At 45.3% G+C, this 23,735-nt stretch overlaps 1 protein-coding gene across 1 annotated transcript in view; it reads right to left on the reverse strand.

Moving 5' to 3' along the window:
• Nucleotides 1-1,199, reverse strand: part of LOC123067578 (GDSL esterase/lipase At4g10955-like) — a 12,608-nt gene extending 11,409 nt beyond the window's left edge. The window contains exon 1 of the mRNA XM_044490319.1: nucleotides 852-1,199. Coding sequence (XP_044346254.1) covers nucleotides 852-1,199 — 348 coding nt within the window. The remainder of the gene's footprint in view (nucleotides 1-851) is intronic.
• Between the last annotated feature and the right edge of the window lie 22,536 nt (nucleotides 1,200-23,735).

Raw genomic sequence — 23,735 nt, forward strand, 5'->3', positions numbered from 1 at the left:
ATAGTTACCATGTCTATTCTAGGCAAGTGATCAACTTTGTTGTGCGTATATTACCATGCTAGTACACATGTTTACCGGGGGGGGGGAGCGAGGGGGGTGGTTCCAACAACTTTTCTCCCCTAGTCAAAATTAGCTATCATGTCTCGACTAGGTAAGTTATTACCTCTGCTGTGCGTATGTTACCATGCATGAGTTACCGGGGGGGCTCAAGAACTTTTTTACTCGGTCAAAGACTTACCACACTTCCGCTAAGTAAGTTATCAGCTCTCTTGTGCATATATTATCATGTTATTTACATACAAGTTACCCCGGGTATGTTTGTCAACAACTTTTTTCTGGGGAGGTATATTCTCATAAACTCACCCCCCAAATTCAAAGTTAACGGCTGTGTTTGTACATATGTTATCAGATCTGCGGTGGTTACTTACACATAAGTTACCAGGATACGCTTTCAACAACTTTGCCCCCGCCAAACTAAAAGTTACCATGGTGTTTGTACCTAAGTTATCATATCTGTTGTGCGCAAATTAGCGTACTATTTAAATAGAATTTACCGGGGTATGTTTTTGGCAACCCCCGGATTAAAAGTTACCGTGGTGTTTGTACATAGGCTATCAGCTCCGTTGTGCTTAAGTTATCATGCTATGTACACAAAAAGTTATCGGTGATATGTTCTCAAAAAGTTGTTGGTGAAGTTACCATTGAAGTCCAACACCGATCACATGGTGAGGTCGGTCTGCTAGCCCCTCATGCCGGCGGTGGAGGCTTGCAGCAGCGGCTGCTGGGCTTGCTTGGAGGATACGTCACTAGGCTCAGTGAGCACTGTTGGCGAAGCGTCTGGGCACTCGTACCTGTAGGAGGCGGCAACATGATGCAATAGACGCAATGATGGTGCTTCGGGACTTGGGGAGGCCAAGTAGCGTGAATCCAATGGCGCAGTGGTGCAGGGCGTCGGTGAATAGCCGGATCCGGATGTGGATGAGGTAGGGGAGGTCAGAGACGACACTGTAGATCGGGCGGAGGCCATGTATCGAGACAGAGAAGGGGTGGGTGAGGGAAGAGAAGGGAAGGAGCAATGAGAAGGAAGTGGAGGGGAGGAGCAGGGCAACGAGGAGGTCGACCAGCATTGCTGTTAGTGCTGCTCGTCGGCGGTGGCGAGGCTCGCTGGAGCAGCTGAGGGTGGCGAATCTTGGTGCCATCGTCGTCCATGCCACCGTCGGTGCATGGACATATATTTCGATGACTTTGTTCTAGGTAAAAAGTTACCATCCCTAGGCTAAGTAAGTTATCAGCTCTGTTGGGCGTATATTACCATGTTATTTGCATAGATGTTACCGGGGATATGTTTTTAATAACTTTTTTTCCTAGGTCAAAGTTATCGTGGTGTTTTGTACCTAAGTTATTAGGTCTGTGATGCATATATTATCATGCTATTTACACAGAAGTAGCCGAGATATGTTTTCAACTAAAAAAATTCCCCGGTCAAAGTTATCGTGGTGTTTGCACCTAAGTTATCAGGTCTGGGAGCATATATTATCATGCCATTTACACAGAAATTATCGGTGATATGTTCTCATGAACTTTTTTCCATGTGTCAAAGTTATCATGGTGTTAGTACCTAAGTTATCACGTCTAGGTACCTATATCATCATGCTATTTACACAAAAGTTGTCCGTGATATGTTATTGACATCTTTTTTCGCGGGTCAAAGTTACCTGGTGTTTTTGCATAAGTTATCAAGTCCTGGAGCGTATATTATCATGTTGTTTACACATAAGTTATCAGTGATATGTTCTCAACAACTTTTCCACAGGTCAAAATTATCGTGGTGTTTGTACCAAGTTATTAGGCTCGGGAGCCTACATTATCATGTTATTTGCACAAAAAGTTATCGGTGGTATATTTTTTAACATATTTTTTTCTAGGATCAAAGTTTATGTGGTGTTTGTACCCGAGTTATCTAATCCGGGAGCGTATATTATCATGCTTTTTATACAGAAGTTGTCAGTTGGATTTTACATTTTTTTTTCATTTGTCAAATTTATCATAGTGTTTGTACCTAAGTTATCAGGCACAAGAGTCTATATTATCATGCCATTTACGCAAAAGTTATCGGTTGTATATCTTTAACATCTCCCCCCCTCCCCCAACCCCGGTGAGAGTTAATGTGGTGTTTGTACCTAATCATCAAGTCTGCGGTGCGTATATTACCATGTGATTTATGTATAAGTTACCGGGGTAGTTTTCAAAACTTCTTTTCCTAGTTCAAAGTTATCTTGGTGTTTGTACCTAAATTATCAGGTCTGGGGTCGTATATTATCATAGTATTTACCTAGAAGTTATGATGGTATGTTTTTATGATCTTTTTTCCTCAGGGCAAAATTTTGTGGTGTTTGCACCTAAGTTATCACATCTGTGATGTGTATATTACCATGCGATATACAAATAAGTTATCAAGGGCGTTTTCCAACAACTTTTTCCCCGAGTAAAAATTACACCTCGGTGTTGTATGCAATTTACTAGCTCTGCGGTGCCAAATTATCCTGTTATTTACATAGAAGTTATCGGGTATGTTTCAATAATTATTTCCTGTAGGTTAAAAATACCATGATTTTTAAGTGACCAGCTTGGTGGTGTGTAAATTATCGTGTTCTCCGCGTATATTTCAAAACAAACTTTTTTTCCTCCATTTACACACGATACAACGACTGAAGTTCGATCCCCGCAAAAAAATGACTGAAGTTCGAATTGTATGCATCGATTCTTCTAAAAGAAACTTACATATAGATGTGCCCCCTCGCCAAAAGCATCATTGTTTTTTCTTGCGGTGGTGTAAAGTATAAAGGTCGACTAACCCGATTCAAAAACATAGTAAAAACATAGATTAGGTGGTAGCGCAATATGAGTTCAACCAGCAGGTTAGAGGCTCGACTCCCATCAGGCGCACCTTTTTTCCCGCGAAATAGTTTTCACGCGCGAGGTTGGGGAACCCGAGCGGTTGGGTGCGCGAAGAATCGGATGGATGGCACGCACAAGAGGCGGACCGTATGGCGACCACGTCATTCGTGCAACGCGCTAGGCTAGCAAGAGGCGGATCATATGGCTACCGCGCTGTTCGCGCTGGAAGTTATCACGCGACGCGCCAGCTGCATTCGATCCAGAATGGACGAGATCCAGGTCGTTCGAATCTGATGACATAATCAGAACATTCGGAAATTACAAATTCCCATCAAATATACCTTTGTTCACTTTGCCATCCTTCTTATCTGCCAAGTATTTGGGGTAGCTTCGTCTCAAGTGACCATTCCCTTTGCACTAGAAGCACTCAGTTTCAGGCTTGGATCCAGCTTTGGGTTTCTTTTCGGGAGTGGTAACTTGCTTGCCATTCTTCTTGAAGTTCCCTTTCTTTCCCTTGCCCTTTTTCTTGAAGTGGTCTTGTTAATCATCTTTCTTGATTTCTACCTTCATCGATTTCAGCATCGCGAAGAGCTCGGGAATCGTTTTTGTCATCCCTTGCATATTATAATTCATCATGAAGTTCTAGTAGCTTAGTGATAGTAACTAGAGAACTCTGTCAATCACTATCTCATCTGGAAGATTAACTCCCACTTAATTCAAGCGATCGTAGCACCTAGACATTCTGAGCACATGCTCACTGGCTGAGCTATTCTCCTCCATCTTGTAGGCAAAGTTCTTGTCAGAGGTCTCATACCTATCAACACAGGCATGAGTCTGAAATACCAATTTTAGCTCTCAAAACATATCATATGTTATGTGGCGTTCAAAATGTTTTTGAAGTCCGGGTTCTAAGTCGTAAAGCATGGTGCACTAAACTATAAAGTAGTCATCATATCAAGCTTGCCAAACGTTCATAACGTCTGCATCTGCTCCTGCAATAGGTCTGTCACCTAGCGGTGCATCAAGGACATAATTCTTCTGTGCAGCAATGAGGATAATCCTCAGATCACGGACCCAGTCCGCATCATTGCTACTTTCATCTTTCAACTTAGTTTTCTCGAGGAACATATCTAAAACATAGGGGAGCTACAATGCAAGCTATTGATCTACAACATAATTTGCAAATACTATCAGGACTAAGTTCATGATAAATTAAAGCTCAATTAATGAAATTACTAATGAACTCCCACTTAAATTAACATCCCTCAAGTTACCTAAGTGATACATGATCCAATTCAACTAACCAAGGTCCGATCATCACGTGAGATGGGGTAGTCATCAACGGTCAACATCTCTATGTTGATCATATCTACTATATGATTCACGTTCGACCTTTCGGTCTCTAGTGTTCCGAGGCCATGTTTGTACATGCCAGGCTCGTCAAGTTTAACCCAAGTATTCTGCATGTGTAAAACTATCTTACACCGGTTGTATGTGAATGTAGAGTCTATCACACCCGATCATCACGTGGTGTCTCGAAACGACGAACTATAGCAACGGTGCATACTCAGGGAGAACACTTTTACCTTGAAATTTAGTGAAGGAATCATCTTATAATGCTACCGTCGTTCTAAGCAAAATAGCATGCATATAAGATAAACATGACATGCAATCAAAATATGTGACATGATATGGCCATCATCATCTTGTGCTTTTGATCTCCATCTCCAAAGCATCATCATGATCTCCATCATCACCGGCTCGACACCTTGATCTCCATCATTGCGTCGTGGTCGTCTCGCCAACTATTGCTTCTACAACTGTTGCTAACGCATAGCGATAAAGCAAAGAAATTACATGGCGATTGCATTTCATACAATAAAGAGACAACCATACACTACTGCAGGATGCTGCTAACGCAACACTACGATCAGAGACCCTTTGATGAAACTGTGTGCGATGCATTAATCGCAAACAGTGGTGTAAAAAAACTATCAAAAAAGGTGCAAAACATTTGCGATAACGGATGCATCAAACACGATTCAGATTTTAGTTCCGTGTGTGATGCAGGGCATACGGTTCAGTGCAATTAACTGTTTGCGATGAGGAGCAACAAAAGAAACGGGAAGCCAGATAAAGGTGTGTGCGATATATAGCATACGACTCACTAGGATGAACTGCTTGTGATTAGGAAACACAAAAGAAACGGTCAGCCAGATCAAGGTGTGTGCGATATATGGCATGCCGTTCACTCGGATGAACTGTTGCGTTGAGACAAGAGAACATAAACGGTTCAATATAACAAGATGTGTGTGATACGCGGCAAACAGGCCTGTAATCAGAAATATGTGTGAAGATCGACAATAACACAGACGATTGCTGCTAATAAGACGTGTGTGTTGTGCTTGCATACAGAACAACATCACATATATATACACTTATAAGGACATGGTTGCATAACCAAATTAAACATCCACTTACATAGGTGGCTACTACAACCATGGCATTTGCACACACCAAAGTAAACTATTACATGCATAATTACATAGGTGGCTACTACACACATGAAATTTCCACACAGCAAAGTAAACTATATATTACATGCATGATTAACTAGCATAAATAATCATCTGATCATCATCTACTTCTTGTGACGCTTGCTCTGCTTATGGCTCGATCCCGACTTGTCGATTTGGGTAACAAGGCACTTCCTCATGTCAACGATCCGCCTATGTATCTCGTAGCATGTGTACACGCTCTTGGCCATGAACTTGAGGTGAGGTTCATCCAGTTGCCGCATCCAGGTCCTGTGCGAGGATACGAGACTTATTCTCTGGCATCCTGCTTCATCTTTTCGTAGTAGGGGTTGATGATGGTCGAGGCGAGTTCAACCAGGGAGTCCTTCGTGTTGCCCCAGACCCTGTAGTGCTCACGGATTTCGACAAGGTTCTTGCAGGCCAAGCTCGTAATCCTGAGCGCTTCTTCATCGTCGGTGGTTTCCATTGTAGAGAACTTGTGGTCAGTGTTTTTGACAAACCTGGCGAAACGGACGCAAGGCTCTATGGCCATGCAGTACTGGTAGATGAGGACATGATGGCGCACACACAACTGGGCGACGACAACCTTCTGATATTTGCCGGGAAGACCGGCGGTGTACTGGAGGTCAATGCCGACCACCTTGTACTTGTCTCCAGCAAGCAACTTCTCAATGGTTTTGATGTAGTCGTCCACCACAGCTGGGTTGATGGTGTACACCACTGAGAGATCCGTCTCCCTCGCGTGGGTCTCCACTTTATGCTTGCCGAACTCCATTTGAGCGCCGCTAGACATCCCCTCTCTATGTGTCATCGTGGGTTGCTTGTTTGTGTTGTGTGGCGCGATCAAAAGGTTGAAGAGATTAAGGTTATAATGGCTGCGTGAATTAAAGGGGAAGCCGGACGGCCTGGAATATCGGCACGCCCTGATGGCAGTTCTAATTTGTAGCGCGTAACTCCATCGTGCCACATGTAACTGCATCATGTGGCAACATGCGTGGTGCAGCCGCATGCATATGGGGCCCTTGCATGATTGTGCGTAGGCCCAATCGCTGGTAGAGCACGCGTGGAGGGATGCGAGCAGAGCAACCATATATATGCATATAGCAGTTGAACACGCAAGGAAAAGCTATCCACAAGCTGAGCGCGTTGACGGACACGAGCAGAGCATGCAGCGGCGCCTAACGACGACCAGAGCTTGCCGAGAGACGCGAGAAGAGGCCGACACGGTGATACGTGGCAAATAAGATGAACTATGCGAGCAATGTCGGAGACATCAAGCATGAATTAGATAAGAGTTGCATGTGTGATACGTGGCATACAGTTGATCCATCCTAGCTGTTTGTGATGGACTAAGCCGTGTGTGTTGTGGGAAAACGCTTGCTGGTATATAACCTCAAATTTAACCAACAAAATGTTAATGCATGTTACAAAAATAATATAACTGGAAACTATGTTCAAATATGAATCCAATGATATAATCTTTGGCGACATGCATTCGTATTTTATTAATTAAATTCTATTTATAAACCAGGACGGGGGTATAGTAGCTAATTAAATCGCAAACGTTTTTTATTAACCGTATGTGTACGTGTCCTTTTGTCCTCCTCTCGCACGTCCTGTCACCCCGCTATCGCAGACAGTTCGCGCGCAAGCTTGAGCAGCGCGCGGGGGCATTTTTGGCCAAAAGGTGGTGAGCCCGTTCTTGCGCAACTGCGCAGGTTCCCGCGCAAGCTTCCCGCCCGACTCGGTGAAATCCCCAAAAATCCCAATGCTTACCCGCCTACTATATAAACCCTCACGGCCAGCGAGTCCTGCGTCGCATTTTCCCCTCCCTTCCTATAGCTTATCTCGTCTACTTCTCCCACAATCGGCACTGGCACTGGTCCGTCGTTGTCGCTCAGCCACTCCGACGTCATCAAAGCATGGCTCCAGCTGGGAGGCCACACTGCGGCGGCAGCGCAGTCCCCGACATAGTGTAGTGCGTGTGTGAACGTGCAGCTATCCCTAGGTGGGTTTGGTAATTCCTAACAATATATAGCTCATTGAGCTAACATTATTCCAAGATAAATATTTCAGGAAAAGCTCAATGAATGGCATGGCATGAATGTGAAAAGTGGACCCCTCAAAATACTAAGGATAGAAGGATTGGATCAAGCTCAAAGCTCAACACTCTACATTTTATATTTTAGTGATCCAAGATCACATTGAGTCTATAGGAAAAGCCAATACTATCAAGGAGGGATGAGGTGTTGCTTAATGAGGTTCTTGCTTCATAGTGCTTAGTGATATGCTCCAAAACCCTCAACTACTTTCCCACATCCACATATGACCTAAACCTAAATTCTAACTTGGCCCCACCGATTCTTTCCATCCGGCGCCACCGAGTTCAGATGTCATAGCCACTGCCACAAACCCTAGGCAAATCGGTCTCACCGATAGGGATCTCGGTCTCACCGAGATGGGATTGTAATCTCTCTATTTCCCTTTGTAATGTTTCGGTACCACTGATATGAGCGGTCGGTCCCACCGAGATTGCAACGTAAACTCTCTATTTCCCTTTCGTAACATTTCGATCCCACTGAAATGAGCGAACCGGTCCCACCGAGTTTACCTGACCAACTTTCTGGTTAGCTTATTACCAAAATTGGTCTTACGGAGTTTGTGTAATCGGTCTCACCGAGATTACGTTATGCCCTAATCCTAACCATATCGGTCCTACCGAGTTGCATGTCGGTCCCATCGAAAATCCTAACGGTCACTAGATTTGCTGAATCGGTCAGACCGAGTTTCTCAATTCGGTCCCATCGAGATTGGTAAATTGTGTGTAACGGTTAGTTTTTGTGTGGAGGCTATATATACCCCTCCACCCCCTCTTCATTCATGGAGAGAGCCATCAGAACAAACCTACACTTCCAACTTACATTTTCTGAGAGAGAACCACCTACTCATGTGTTGAGACCAAGATATTCCATTCCTACCATATGAATCTTGATCTCTAGCCTTCCCCAAGTTGCTTTCCACTCAAATCTTCTTTCCACCAAATCCAAATCCTGTGAGAGAGAGTTGAGTGTTGGGGAGACTATCATTTGAAGCACAAGAGCAAGGAGTTCATCATCAAGACACCATTTGTTACTTCTTGGAGAGTGGTGTCTCCTAGATTGGCTAGGTGTCACTTGGGAGCCTCCGACAAGATTGTGGAGTTGAACCAAGGAGTTTGTAAGGGCAAGGAGATCACCTACTTCGTGAAGATCTACCGCTAGTGAGGCAAGTCCTTCGTGGGCGACGGCCATGGTGGGATAGACAAGGTTGCTTCTTCGTGGACCCTTCTTGGGTGGAGCCCTCCGTGGACTCGCGCAGCCATTACCCTTCGTGGGTTGAAGTCTCCATCAATGTGGATGTACGATAGCACCACCTATCGGAACCACGGCTCAAAAATCACCGCGTCTCCAAATTGCATTTGAATTCTCCAAACCCTTCCCTTTACATTCTTGCAAGTTGCATGCTTTATTTTCTGCTGCTCATATACTCTTTGCATGCTCGCTTGAATTGTGTTAAGATTGCTTGACTTGTGCTAAGTTTGCTAAAATCTGCCAAAGACTAAAATTGGGAAAAGGTTAAGTTTTTATTTGGTCAAGTAGTCTAATCACCCCCCCTCTAGACATACTTCCGATCCTACAGCATGGCGTCCTTGTTGGGTGTGTGCGGAACACCCACCACAGCTCGGCCGCCGGTGCATGTCAGCAGCTGTTGTCGGCCGCCGTTGCCGCCACAACACCGTCGAAATCCAGGGCCATTGTCGCTCCATCGTTGTGGCCCGAAAGCGGGAGGTGTCCGTTGTGGCCGCCACCCGACTGCCGGCCACCGTGGCCATCACCCGCTCCGCCACCACGGTGCGAAGGCGGGAGGTGGTGGTCGTGGCCGCCACCCCATCATCGGCTGCTGTGGCCGCTAGCCCACCGTTGACAGTCGAGATCATCACCCGCTCCGCCATCGCCGACCGAAGGAGGAAGGCGGAGGTCGAGGCCCGCACGTGCGGCAGCGACCTTGCGCGCTACATCGAGTTCCCATGGGAGGAGGAGGAGCGCCTCATCGAGCACGCAAAGAGCCTTACCGCCGCCGTGGCCGCGGCACACGCCGACACAGAGGCGAGGAATCAGGAGATCTACAAGCAATCCAGCCGCTTCAAGAGGGTTCGTCTGGAGTGGCAGAGGGCGTTCAAGGTGAGCGTCGCTGAAGGTGCAGTAACGTCAGTCACCGTATTGCAGTTGTCCAGCTCGTCGGTAGGCTCCCCCTCCTCTTCCTCTTACTGAGCACGCTCGGCAGAGGAGAAGCTGCCAGAAGTAGTACAAAGCACCTCCGTAGTAGTAGTATCTAGGGGCTATTTTGTTCAGTTCATCTGACTATAGATGTGGTGGAACTGTACAACGTACTTAAAATTAGCTAGTATATATATAGTTGAACTAGCTATTTCAGTACGTGGGTGGAATTGGGGAAAAGTTTGGTCGGTTCAGCTGTCGAGTTGAACTTTGTATAAATTAAGAACGACTGCTTAATCTATGAATATATCTATCCTTAATTACTGAATTTTAGTTGCAAAAATTAGATAGTGCTAGTGATTTTTAGCTGCATATTTTTTGACAAATTGCAGTGTTAGAAGGATTGACAAACGGTAATGTTACTAGATCAACAGATGCCAACCTTTCCAGTTTGACAAATGGCAATATACCCAATATGACAGATGCAAATCTTACCAAATTGTCTGTACGTGGTTGCACATGGGTCATCCGAAAAAACCGTTTGCGTTGAAGGGAGGTACAAATCCTTCTTGCCAAATTTTCTCTTGGCTTAACGCCGAAGTCTCACTTTGCATACCTTATTCAATCTGAACCATTTGCGTTGAAGAGATGCACAAATCCTACGCAGCAAATTTTGCCTTGGCTTACTGCGGAAGACCATAGCTCTCACTTTGCATATAGGTGTTCTATCTAAAATGTTTGCGATGAAGAGCTACACAAATCCTGCTCGACACATTTTCCCTTGGCTTACCGGGGAAGCCGTCAGTTTAATATGGGTGTTCTATCTAAAACATTTCTGATGTTAGAGTGGCAGCTATTTGTTTCAAAATGCTTTTGTTGATTCTTATTCGAGTGCGCCTTTTCTCAAATTGGACACGAAAAATACCACAACATGTAGGGTGCCATTGCATGATAGCATGCCAAGTTTCATGAATTTCTCATGAGTTTTGGATTTACTAAAATTTAAAAACAAAGTATCTCAACGTTTTGCCGGCAATCAACAGTGCCCTGGTGTTTGAAATTCATTCCCATTTCTTGCATGGGACCTAAGCATGCACCCAAGAACATAGATTTGATTTTTCAACCAATTTATATGCACCGGAGCATGTGCATGTAGTTCAAATTTGAATTATGCACATAAAGTGCCTAGAAAACACAGTTAATGTATAAAAATGTCCAAACGAACCTCAAAAATTTCCAAAATTTAATACAACACTCCTGTTGTTCTATGTTGACACTAGAATTTTTTTGAAAGCAATAATAGGCAACGGATATCATTTCATCCCCAAAGGTGGCACGTTCCCTACCTAAACCATTAGGCTTGTTGTGGGAAGCTCTGGTTTGTGAGAAGCTTATACCCAAACCTGCCCCAAATGGGACAAAAAAATTACAACGGCATGTTGGTGCCATTCCATGATAACATGCCAAGTTTCATGAATTTCAGACGAGTTTTGGATTAACTAGAATTTAAAAACCAGGTATATCAATGTTTGCGGTAGAGTGATAGTGGCAGGGTGTTTGACATTCATTCTCATTTCTTGCATGGGACCTAAGCATGCAACCAAGGACACATATTTGAATTTTTCGACCAATTTATATGCATTAGAGCATGTGCATGTAGTTCAAATTTGAATTATGCACATAAATGCATTGAAAACTCAATTAATGCATAAAATGTCCAAACGAACCCCGAAAAATTCCAAAATTTAAGACAACACTCTTGTTGTTCTATGTTGACACTAGAGAAAAAAATTGAAATTAAGAAGAGGCAAGGGCTATCGTTTCGTCCAGAAAGGTGAAATGTTCTCTACCAAAACCATCAGGCTTGTTGTCAGAAGATCTGGTTTGTGAGAAGCTTATACCCAAACCTGCCCCAAATGGGACAAAATTTTTACCACGGCATGTCGATGCCGCTCCATCATAGCGTGCCAAGTTTCATGAATTTTAGACGAGTTTTGGATTTACTCGAATTTAAAAACTAGGTATCTCAATGTTTGCGGTCGAATGACGGTGGCAGGGTGTTTGACATTCTTTCCCATTTCTTGCATGGGACCTAAGCATGCAACCAAGGACACAGATTTGAATTTTCAACCAATTTATATGCATTAGAGCATGTGCATGTAGTTCAAATTTGATTTGTGCACATAAATGCATTGAAAACTCAATTAATGCATAAAAATGTCCAAACGAACCCTAAAAAATTCCAATAATTAACACAACACTCCTGTTGTTCTATGTTGACACTAGAGATAAAAATTGAAATCAAGAAGAGGCAACGGCTATAGTTTCATCCAGAAAGGTGAAACGTTCCCTACCAAAACCATCATGCTTGTTGTGAGAAGATCTGGTTTGTGAGAAGCTTATACTCAAACCTGCCCCAAATGGGACAAAAAATTTACCACGACATGTTGATACTGCTCCATGATAGCATGCCATGCTTCATGAATTTCAAACGAGTTTTGGATTTACTAGAATTTAAAAACTAGGCATCTCAATATTTGCGGCCGAGTGACGGTGGCAGGGTGTTTGACATTCATTCCCATTTCTTACATGGGACCTAAGCATGCAACCAAGGACACATATTTGATTTTTCAACCAATTTATATGCATTAGAGAACGTCCATGTAGTTCAAATTTGAATTATACACATAAATGCATTGAAAACTCAATTAATGCATAAAAATGTCCAAACGAACCCCGAAAAATTCCAAAATTTAAGACAACACTCCTGTTGTTCTATGTTGACACTAGAGAAAAAATTGAAATTAAGAAGAGGCAAGGGCTATCGTTTCGTCCAGAAAGGTGAAATGTTCTCTACCGAAACCATCAGGCTTGTTGTCAGAAGATCTGGTTTGTGAGAAGCTTATACCCAAACCTGCCCCAAATGGGACAAAAAATTTACCACGGCATGTCGATGCCGCTCCATCATAGCATGTCAAGTTTCATGAATTTCAGACGAGTTTTCGATTTACTAGAATTAAAAAACTAGGTATCTCAATGTTTGCGGCCGAATGACGGTGGCAGGGTGTTTGACATTCATTCCCATTTCTTGCATGGGACCTAAGCATGCAACCAAGGACACAGATTTGAATTTTCAACCAATTTATATGCATTAGAGCATGTGCATGTAGTTCAAATTTGATTTGTGCACATAAATGCATCGAAAACTCAACTAATGCATAAAATGTCCAAACGAACCCTGAAAAATTCCAATAATTAACACAACACTCCTGTTGTTCTATGTTGACACTAGAGAAAAAATTGAAATCAAGAAGAGGCAATGACTATCATTTCATCCAGAAAGGTGAAACGGTCCCTACCGAAACCATCACGCTTGTTGTGAGAAGATCTGGTTTTGAGAAGCTTATACCCAAACCTGCCCCAAATGGGACAAAAAATTTACCACGACATGTTGATGCTGCTCCATGATAGCATGCCATGCTTCATGAATTTCAAACGAGTTTTGGATTTACTAGAATTTAAAAACCAGGTATCTCAATATTTGCGGCTGAGTGACGGTGGCAGAGTGTTTGACATTCATTCCCATTTCTTGCATGGGACCTAAGCATGCAACCAAGGACACATATTTGAATTTTCAACCAATTTATATGCATTAGAGCATGTGCATGTAGTTCAAATTTGAATTATACACATAAATGCATTGAAAACTCAATTAATGCATAAAAATGTCCAAACGAGCCCTGAAAAATTCCAAAATTTAACACAACACTCCTGTTGTTCTATGTTGTCACTAGAGAAAAAATTGAAATCAAGAAGCGGCAACGGATATCATTTCGTCCAGAAAGGTGAAATGTTCCCTACCGTAACCATGAGGCTTGTTGCGAGAAGCTCTAGTTTGTGAGAAGCTTATACCCCAACCTGCCCCAAATGGGACAATATTTTTACCACTGCATGTTGATGTCGTTACATGATAGCATGTCAAGTTTCATGAATTTCAGACGAGTTTTCGATTTACTAGAATTTTAAAACCATGTATCTCTATGTTAGCGGCCGAGCGATGGTGGCAAAAGTGTTTGACATTCATTCTCATTTCTCGTATGGGACCTAAGGTCACAACCAAGGACACACATTTGATTTTTCAACCCATTTATATGCACTGGAGCATGTGCATGTAGTTCAAATTTGAATTATGCACATGAATGCATAGAAAACTCAGTTAATGTATAAAAATGTCCACGCGAACCCCAAAAAATCCCAAACAATTGCACAACACTCTTGTTGTTCTATGTTGACACGAGAAATTTTTTGAAATTAAGAAGAGGCAACAAATATCATTTCGTCCCCCAAGGTGGCACGTTCCCTACCGAAACCATGAGGCTTGTTGTGAGAGAAGCTCTGGTTTGCGAGAAGCTTATACCATAACCTGCCCCAAATGGGATAATATTTTTTTTACCCCAGCATGTTGATGTCATTCCATGATAGCATGCCAAGGTTCATGAATTTTAGATGAGTTTTGTATTTACTAGAATTACAAAAGCAAGCACCTCTACGTTTGCCAGAGAGCCACGGTGCCGTGGTGTTTGAAATGCATTTCCATTTCTTGAATGGGACATAAGCATCAACCCATGGACACATATATCATTTTACAACCCATTTTGGTGCACCGGAGCATGTGCATGTAGTTTAATTTTGAATTGTGTACCTGAAATGCCTAGAAAACCAAGTTACCATATAAAAATGTCCAAACGAACCCTGAATAATTCCATTTTTTTGACGATACACATATAATTGCATGTTCACTTCAGATAAAAGTTCTAGCAATTCAAACACCATCCTTTGCCGTTGTGACCCCATTATGTAATTCAAATCAAGACGAAAAAACAAGTAGATCACACACAGTTTATTATCACCAACCGTGTGAGATGTAGTACAAAATATCCTGGAGCACCGTCGGTGTATAGTACGCATACGGCTTACGCGAGAAGGTGCATCGGCTATAGTGTAGGTGTGTTGTAGTCTCCTTTGTGTACCCAAATTATGCAATGGCATGGATGAGCACTGTAACCAGGGAAATTGGAACCAAGATTTTTGACGTTCAAACTAATCACACACGGGTTAAGCTATCTGAATCGTTTGTGATGTTCACATATTGTACACAGTTCTGAATAAGGGACCGTGTCTGATTACACTTTGCGCGCCAGTTTTTTCGCAGAACCGATTCAAATTTTTTGGCTTCCGCGGAAATATCTACCTCCCCGCCCCTTCCCCTTACCAAGTTGAAACCTTCACTCCTTGCTTGCAGTGCCGCCCTCTCGCCGACGACCCTCCTTCATGCTGCTCGGCCTCGTCTATCCAGGCAAGTAATCCACACCAGACCCCCATCCTCCTCCTCCTTCCACATCCCACATGCCCCGATTTCGGCGCGACACCTTCCATCCAAATCACCAACCCCTCCACCAAATAAGCGCCACCCTAAGACATGGTGCACACAGTATAGACAGGAGCTCAAGGAGCATTTGGTAGTGGAGAAGAAAATCGCAGCCGCACGCATGGATGAGATCGCAATCGCTGCCATTCATGCCAACCCCCAGATCTTGGAGGAGCACCTCTCCATCGAGGCCACTATCGACGCCTCGTGCACTGATGCTGCGGCATGGTTGGCTGCTTTAAATGATAGTTTGTGGCCTTTTCTCGAGGCCAGCCTTGGTGCCTTCGACGAAGACTACGAGGTGTTTTCTCAGCGTGCACATGCTTACTGAAGGAAATATGCCCTAGAGGCAATAATAAAGTTATTTATATTTCCTTATATCATGATAAATGTTTATTATTCATGCTATAATTGTATTAACCGGAAACTTAGTACATGTGTGAATACATAGACAAAACAAAGTGTCCCTAGTATGCCTCTACTTAACTAGCTCGTTAATCAAAGATGGTTACGTTTCCTGTCCATAGACATGTGTTGTCATTTGATGAACGGGATCACATCATTAGAGAATGATGTGATGGACAAGACACATCCGTTAGCTTACCATAATGATCGTTAAGTTTTATTGCTATTACTTTCTTCATGACTTATACATGTTCCTCTGACTATGAGATTATGCAACTCCCGAATACCGGAGGACCACCTTGTGTGCTATCAAACGTCACAATGTAACTGGGTGATTATAAAGATGGTCTATAGGTGTCTCTGAAGGTGTTACTTGGGTTGTGATACGTCTCCAACGTATGTATAATTTATGAAGTATTCATGCTATTATATTATCTGTTTTGGATGTTTATGGGCTTTACTAAGCACTTTTATATTATTTTTTGGACTAACCTATTAACTGGAGGCCCAGCCCAAATTGCTGTTTTCTTGCCTATTTCAGTGTTTCAAAGAAAAGGAATATCAAACACAATCCAAACGGAATAAAACCTTCAGGAGAGTTATTTTTGGAACGGAAGCAATCCAAGAGACTTAGAGTAGACGTCAGGGAAGCTTCGAGGTGGCCACGAGGGTCAGGGGCGCGCCCTACCCCCCTAGGCGCTCCCCCATCCTCGTGGGCCCCTTGTGGCTCCCCTGACCAACTTATTTCGCCTATATATGTCCATATACCCTAAAAACATCGAAGAGCACAATAGATCGGGAGTTCTACCGCCGCAAGCCTCTGTAGCCACCAAAAACCAATCGGGACCCTGTTCCGGCACCCTGCCAGAGGGGGGATCCCTCACCGATGGCCATCTTCATCATCCCTGCGCTCTCCATGACGAGAAGGGGGTAGTTCACCCTCGGGGCTGAGGGTATGTACCAGTAGCTATGTGTTTGATCTCTCTCTCTCTCTCTCATGTTCTTGATTTGGCACGATCTTGATGTATCGCGAGCTTTGCTATTATAGTTGGATCTTATGATGTTTCTCCCCCTCTACTCTCTTGTAATGGATTGAGTGTTCCCTTTGAAGTTATCTTATTGGATTGAGTCTTTAAGGATTTGAGAACACTTGATGTATGTCTTGCATGTGCTTATCTATGGTGACAATGGGATATCACGCGATCTACTTGATGTATGTTTTGGTGATCAACTTGCGGGTTCAGTGACCTTGTGAACTTATGCATAGGGGTTGGCACACGTTTTCGTCTTGACTCTCTGGTAGAAACTTTGGGGCACTCTTTGAAGTACTTTGTGTTGGTTGAATAGATGAATCTGAGATTGTGTGATGCATATCATATAGTCATGCCCACGGATACTTGAGGTGATATTGGAGTATCTAGGTGACATTAGGGTTTTGGTTGATTTGTGTCTTAAGGTGTTATTCTAGTATGAACTCTATGATAGATCGAACGGAAAGAATAGCTTCGTGTTATTTTACTATGGACTCTTGAATAGATCGATCAGAGAGGATAACTTTGATGTGGTTTCGTACCCCACCATAATCTCTTTGTTTGTTCTCCGCTATTAGTGACTTTGGAGTGACTCTTTGTTGCATGTTGAGGGATAGTTATATGATCCAATTATGTTATTATTGTTGAGAGAACTTGCACTAGTGAAAGTATGAACCCTAGGCCTTGTTTCCTAGCATTGCAATACCGTTTATGCTCACTTTTATCGCTTGCTACCTTGCTGTTTTTATATTTTCATATTACAAATACCTTTATCTATCATCCATATTGCACTTGTATCACCATCTCTTCGCCGAACTAGCGCACCTATACAATTTGCCATTGTATTGGTTGTGTTGGGGACACAAGAGACTCTTTGTTATTTGGTTGCAGGGTTGTATGGAAGAGACCATCTTCATCCTACGCCTCCCATGGATTGATAAACCTTAGGTCATCCACTTGAGGTAAATTTGCTACTGTCCTACAAACCTATGCACTTGGAGGCCCAACAACGTCTACGAGAAGAAGGTTGTGTAGTAGACATCAGGTTGGCATAGATCGAGATTAGGATTTGTCACTCCATGTATCGGAGAGGTATCTCTGGGCCCTCTCGGTAATGCTAATTATTATAAGCCTTGCAAGCAATGTGACTAATGAGTTAGTTACGGGATGATGCATTACGGAACTATTAAAGAGACTTGCCGGTAACGAGATTGAACTAAGTCTGAAGATACCGACGATCGAATCTCGGGCAAGTAACATACCAATGACAAAGGGAACAATGTATGTTGTTATGCGGTTTGACCGGTAAAAATCTTCGTAGAATATGTAGGAACCAATATGAGCATCCAGGTTCTGCAATTGGTTATTGATCGGAGATGTGTCTCGATCATGTCTACATAGTTCTCGAACCCGCAGGGCCCGCACACTTAACGTTCGATGACGATTTGTATTATGAGTTATATGTTATGGTGACCGAAGTTTTGTTTGGAGTCCTGGATGAAATCATGGACATGACGAGGAGTCTCGAAATGGTCGAGAGGTAAAGATTAATATATTGAAATGTTATATTCGGACACCGGAATGGTTTCGGGAAGTTTCAGATAAGTTTCGGAGTACCAAAAGGTTACTGGACCCCCCCCCTCGGGAAAGTAATGGGCCATCATGGGCCTTAGTGGAGAAGAGAGGGCCAGCCATAGGAGGTGGCGCCTGTCGGTGTCAAAACCGGCGGATCTCAGGTAGGGGGTCCCGATCTGTGCGTCTTAGGCTGATGGTAACAGGAAGCAAGGGACACAATGTTTACCCAGGTTCGGGCCCTGTCGATGGAGGTAAAACCCTACTTCCTGCTTGATTAATATTGAAGATATGTGGAATAGAAGAGTAGATCTACCACGAGATCGTAGAGGCTAAACCCTAAGAGCTAGCCTATTATGGTATGATTGTAATTGTGATCGGCCTTCTAAGGACCATGCTCTCCGGTTTATATAGACACCGGAGAGCTAGGGTTTACATGGAGTCGGTTACAAGGAAGGAAACATAGTATCCGGATCGCCAAGCTTGTCTTCCACGCAAAGGAGAGTCCCATCCGGTCACGAGCCGAAGTCTTGAGTCTTATATCTTGAGGCTTCTATAGTCCGGACGATGAATACAGTCCGGCTGTCCGGATACCCCCTTATCCAGGACTCCCTCCGTAGCCCCTGAACCAGGCTTCAATGATGATGAGTCCGGCGCGCAGTCTTGTCTTCGGCATTGCAAGGCGGGTTCCTCCTCCGAATACTCCAAGGTTATTATCGAACACGTAGGCCGTGTACGAATCTGCAAAATGACCTTCACACCCCACCGTAGAGAGAATGATACTTCAGCTGACAACTTTTAGACGACGTGACATGTCATTTCGGTCAGATCGAACCGTTTTTTCACAACCAGCCACAACACGTATTGCGAGGCGGTTTCCTTGACACGTCTTGTCAAAGCAGAGATCATGTCCCCTTATCACGGGATTCTCATCAATACGGGTATGGGTAATCCCCCCATGCCATCAATCGTGGTGCTTGAGAAGTGAGCGATTCTCAACAGGCTAGTGGGGAGGCGCACTGCTTTCGTCGCCTCTATAAAAGGGACAAGAGTTCCTCATTTTTACCCACGCCTTCTTCCTCCCTCGCATACTCTTGCCCCCTCGAGCTCCAGCGCCCTAGTCCAGGTCTTCTCCGCACAGTTAGTCATGTTCGGAGCAGGAGGCAAGTGGGTGGCTTCCACCGCGACGAAGAAGAAGATTGCGAATCTTCGGGCGGCAGGATACTTGGCCGCAGACATAGCACACCGGCTACCAGACAAGGGGCAGGTCATTCCAACTCCAGGACCCCATGAGAGGGTCGTGTTCCTCGCCCACTTTGTCCGTGGACTGGGGTTTCCACTCCACCCCTTCGTCCGCGGGCTCATGTTCTACTACGGGCTAGACTTCCATGATCTAGCTCCAAACTTCATCCTCAACATCTCGGCGTTCATCGTCGTATGCGAGGTTTTCCTCCACATCAAACCTCATTTCGGCTTGTGGCTGCAAATCTTCTGCGTGAAGCCGAAGATCGTGAGTGGCCAGCAAGCGGAGTGCGGAGGAGCCATGGTGGGCAAGATGCCTAAGGTCACCTGCATTGACGGCTCCTTTGCGGAAACCGTGAAGGGGTGGCAGTCGGGGTGGTTCTACATCACCGAGCCGCGCAGCGCCAACTGGGCGGCGGTCCCCGAGTTCCGATCCGGAACCCCTATGCGGCTCACTTCCTAGGAACGGAAGGGCCTGTCCTGGGGCGAATCTACAGAGCTGACCGGACTCAAAGCCTACATCAAGGGCATGAAGGACAAGAAAATCAAGCTTGTCAACATGATCCAGGTCATGCTCATTCGCTTGATTCTGCCATGCCAAAGGCAGGCATTCAATCCATGGGAGTTTGTTCCAGCCGAACACCAGATGCTTTAGAGGCTCTACGGCATGAAGCACAAAAAGGCGTGGAAGGTGTTGTTCAAGGCTTCCGAAGTACCTCCTCCCATATCCGAGGACCGCGGGCTCCACGCCGCATGGCAACCCACTCAAGTGAGTTCTAAGGCCATCACCGAATTCAGTCCTTCCCAGTATAATTACGGGGGAACCTCAAGTAATTGTGTGTATTTGTTTCAAGATTATGTGGAGGCAGCGGAGCGGATTGACTGTCCGGCACCGTTGCCGAAAAGCCCAGCTAATGCTCTCCTGACGGAGATGCTGGCTCCGGCACCCTACAAGGGGCCGGAGAAGAAGGCCAACAAGAAGGCCCTGGGGACCCGAAAGAGTCTCCGACGTAAGGCTACGCCAGAAGCCTCGTCCGAAGAGGACGAGGAAGACTCCTCCCCTGAAAGGGAAGAAGGAGGAGAAGAAGAAGAGATCGCCCTATCCGGACAAGATGGGGGGCCTGAGACGGCGGACCAGGGGACCAGGAGAGGCCCCCGGCGCAAGGCCGTCATACCCTTGTCGTCTGACGATGACGAGGCAGATTCCTCCCACGGAGGCGGGGAGGAACAGGAAGAAACACCACCTCCCCGTGTCGGGGGAGGGAAGAAGAGGAAGGCCGCCCCGGTGGGGAGACTAGGACGTCCAAGAAGGGAAAGGTGTCCCTTTCGGACTACTCCGCCACCGCCGTCGACAGTGAGGAAGGGTGGTTGCCCAGGAAGAAGCCCCTGGTGCGATCGTAAGTGTCCACATTCCATCGTAATTTTGCTTCATAGTTTGTTTATAATGCCGAACCTGCGTGCAGTCCGGCCAGGGCCCATCTAGAAGTGTCGTCTTCGGACGGGTCCCTGAGTGAGTCAGCAATGAACTCACTCCCGATGACCACTTCTCCTCGGCCTGCGGATGACACGGAGGTGTTGTCCCAAAGGCTCCCAGAGATAGGGAAGGTGACCCTGGAGGCACCTCAAGGCGGCGTCCCAGACGTCGGACTCGCGGGGTTCAAGATCCCCGCGGACCGTGGAGGTGAGAGCCGAAGCAAGCCGGACTCTCAACCGAATACAATCCTGAAGCCTTTAGGGGTTCCGGATTCAGGCGGACAGCCCCTCATTAGGGAGGGAGGGCCGTCTGCATGAAGGACTTCCGTTGTGCCCGAGGCGCCGGATTGTCTCCTGGAAGCGCTTCGTAGAGCTTCCCTAGATGAAGAGCACCATACGCTTATGAGTGCGGTGATTCAGAAGGTTTCATCCGCCAAGAGCAGACTAACCGAAGCCTGCACCAGCCTCCTGACAGGCTTTGAGGTAAGTAAAAATGTGTGAAATCACCACCCGGTAGGTAGTAGCCCCTGATACTCTGTTTGGTGTTCGGAAAGAAAAACCAAATGGAGGGTCAATTATAATCCGCATGAGTCTAACAATAAGTTTTGAATGTAAATAAACAGGCTGTGCTGCTGGCCGCTGTTGCTCGCACGGTCGAAATCGCCGGTCTGACGCAGGATTTAGAGCGGGCACAGGGAGAGCTCGACCTCGCGAGGAGGCAACTCGAAGAGAGCAAAGGTGAATGATTCCCCTCTCTCAAAAAATAAAAAATAAAAGTTAATTATGCTAACGATGAAGCGTTGTAATTTGATAGCATAGGCCACCACCGAAGTGACGTCTCTCAAGAAGGCACTTTCCGAGGCCGAAAACAAAGCGGCGTTGGAGCGCAAGGAGCGCGAAAAGCAAGAAGCCCGAGTGGGCGAAGTATAAGAAGAGATCCAGGAGCTCGGCAAGAAGCTCGAGTCCGCGGAGCATGAGCTGAAAGCAAAAGAGGCCGAGCTTGCAAAGGCCCTTACAAATATAAAAGACGCCAAGGACGAAGCCGAGAGGGCATAGCAACAGATCCAGGAGGCCAAAAAGATAGCGGCGCGTAAGAAATTTTTTATGCAAAGCAAACATGTGGAGGAGGCATTTCTTTTACTTACTCGAATCTGGAGCTCTCCAGGGGAATTCGCAGACCTGCCACGCAGGGTATCAGATGCCACGGAGTTCTACCGTGCCCAGGAGGGGAGCTCAACAGAGAAGTTGTTCTGGTCCCAGTATGCTGGGGCCGAACATGCAACACCTCTGAGTGACCAACTGAAGCAGTTGGTCGAACTCCACAAGGCGGCCGAAGTGGCTATGAAAGATCTCATAGTCCGGATATGGCCTAGTGACCTTCTGCCCACCAGCTACTTCGTCCTGATCAAGCGAATGGTGGATTCCTGTCCACGACTGGAAGTCATCAAGCGATCCGTTTGCATTGAGGGTGCCCGCCGGTCCCTTGCCCGTGCGAAGGTGCATTGGGGCAAGCTGGATGCGGAGAAGCTGGTGAAGGACGAGCCACCAGAGGGCAAGCCGCATCGCATCCTCGAGAAGTATTACGATGGCGTTATGAAGGGTGCTTGCTTCGTGGCCGATGAATGTACCAAAGACATAATTTTTGAATGAATTCACCTCTGTCATGTTTGTAATTTAAAGACGAAGTTACTTACGCTATGTAGCGCTTTTCTTATTTAAAATATCACCTTCTGTGCGGCTGTTTATCAAATTCTGAAGGTAGGCCAGTCGTTGGCTTCCGCCCCCATGTAACTAGTACTGGGGTGTTCGTGGAAAACCCGAACACTCTTTATCCAAATGTTTGGTCCCTTAAGGAGGTGTCCAGTGCAGCGAACAAGGCAATCATACTATGCGGCTTTATAACCTTCACTTACCCATAGAAGTCTACCATTTTAAATGTCGACAAAGCCCCTAGAATCTGGAAGGCCGAATTGGGGCGCTATACACGCCTATATCGGACAAAGCCGAATTAACGCCTAAAGCGGAAAATCGTTAAGGATTTTAAGACCTCTCGAACAACGACCAGTCTCTCGCCACATCATGTCAGACAATTTTGTGCTTTCTCTACTGAGGTGCTCGTCCAGAAAAACTAGGGCGCAGTCGCAGTAGTTCTCCCTGTGCTACCTTAGCCGAATTAACGGAACGTAAGGTACCAAAACAAGGGAGCCGGGTTATCCCAACTGTAACCCAAGATATGATTTGGAGCTGATGCATATAATGCTATAAGTTTGGGGTGCCGCACTGTTGAAAGTGTTCCGACTTGACTTGCCGTATTATGGGGTGCCATAAGAAGCCCCTAGCAAACTAAGCGTACCAAAGTGTATGGATGCAAAATTAAATAGACATTTATAAAAAAATGCTTAAATAAAAATAAGTAAGCTGACGCTATATGTGGTCTCCCATTGATAAATAATACGTTTAGGCGTATGTTTACAATGTATGCATTAAGCGGAGACAAATAGGATTATTTGACATATCCTATCCAGGGGCAGGCTACGTACAGATAGATAAAGCAGGAACAATGATCGTAAATAGATTCCACCTGGGTGTTTCGTGCTGTGCCCAAAGCATGTTGCCTCCTAGGTTTCCTCTCCTATGTAAGTCCGACAATCCGGCTATTCTGGAGAAGCTGCACTAAAGCAATGTCCTTAAGGGTGAATGGAAAAGTTACGAAGTGATACCGTACTGTGGACTGAGCCCCTGATACGCCTCCGCCCGTGCCCATGGTATTTTGAGTGTGTAATTGTGTACGCGTTGCACGAGTGCTGCTTTGATGGGATTTGAGCGGAGGCCGGACTACTGGTCCTGCTCTTGTCGTGCCTGCTAATCTTGCCGTGGGGTGTTCCGCCCTCAC

The sequence above is a fragment of the Triticum aestivum genome, chromosome 3B (assembly GCF_018294505.1).
Source record: "Triticum aestivum cultivar Chinese Spring chromosome 3B, IWGSC CS RefSeq v2.1, whole genome shotgun sequence".
Taxonomy (NCBI): Eukaryota; Viridiplantae; Streptophyta; class Magnoliopsida; order Poales; family Poaceae; genus Triticum; species Triticum aestivum.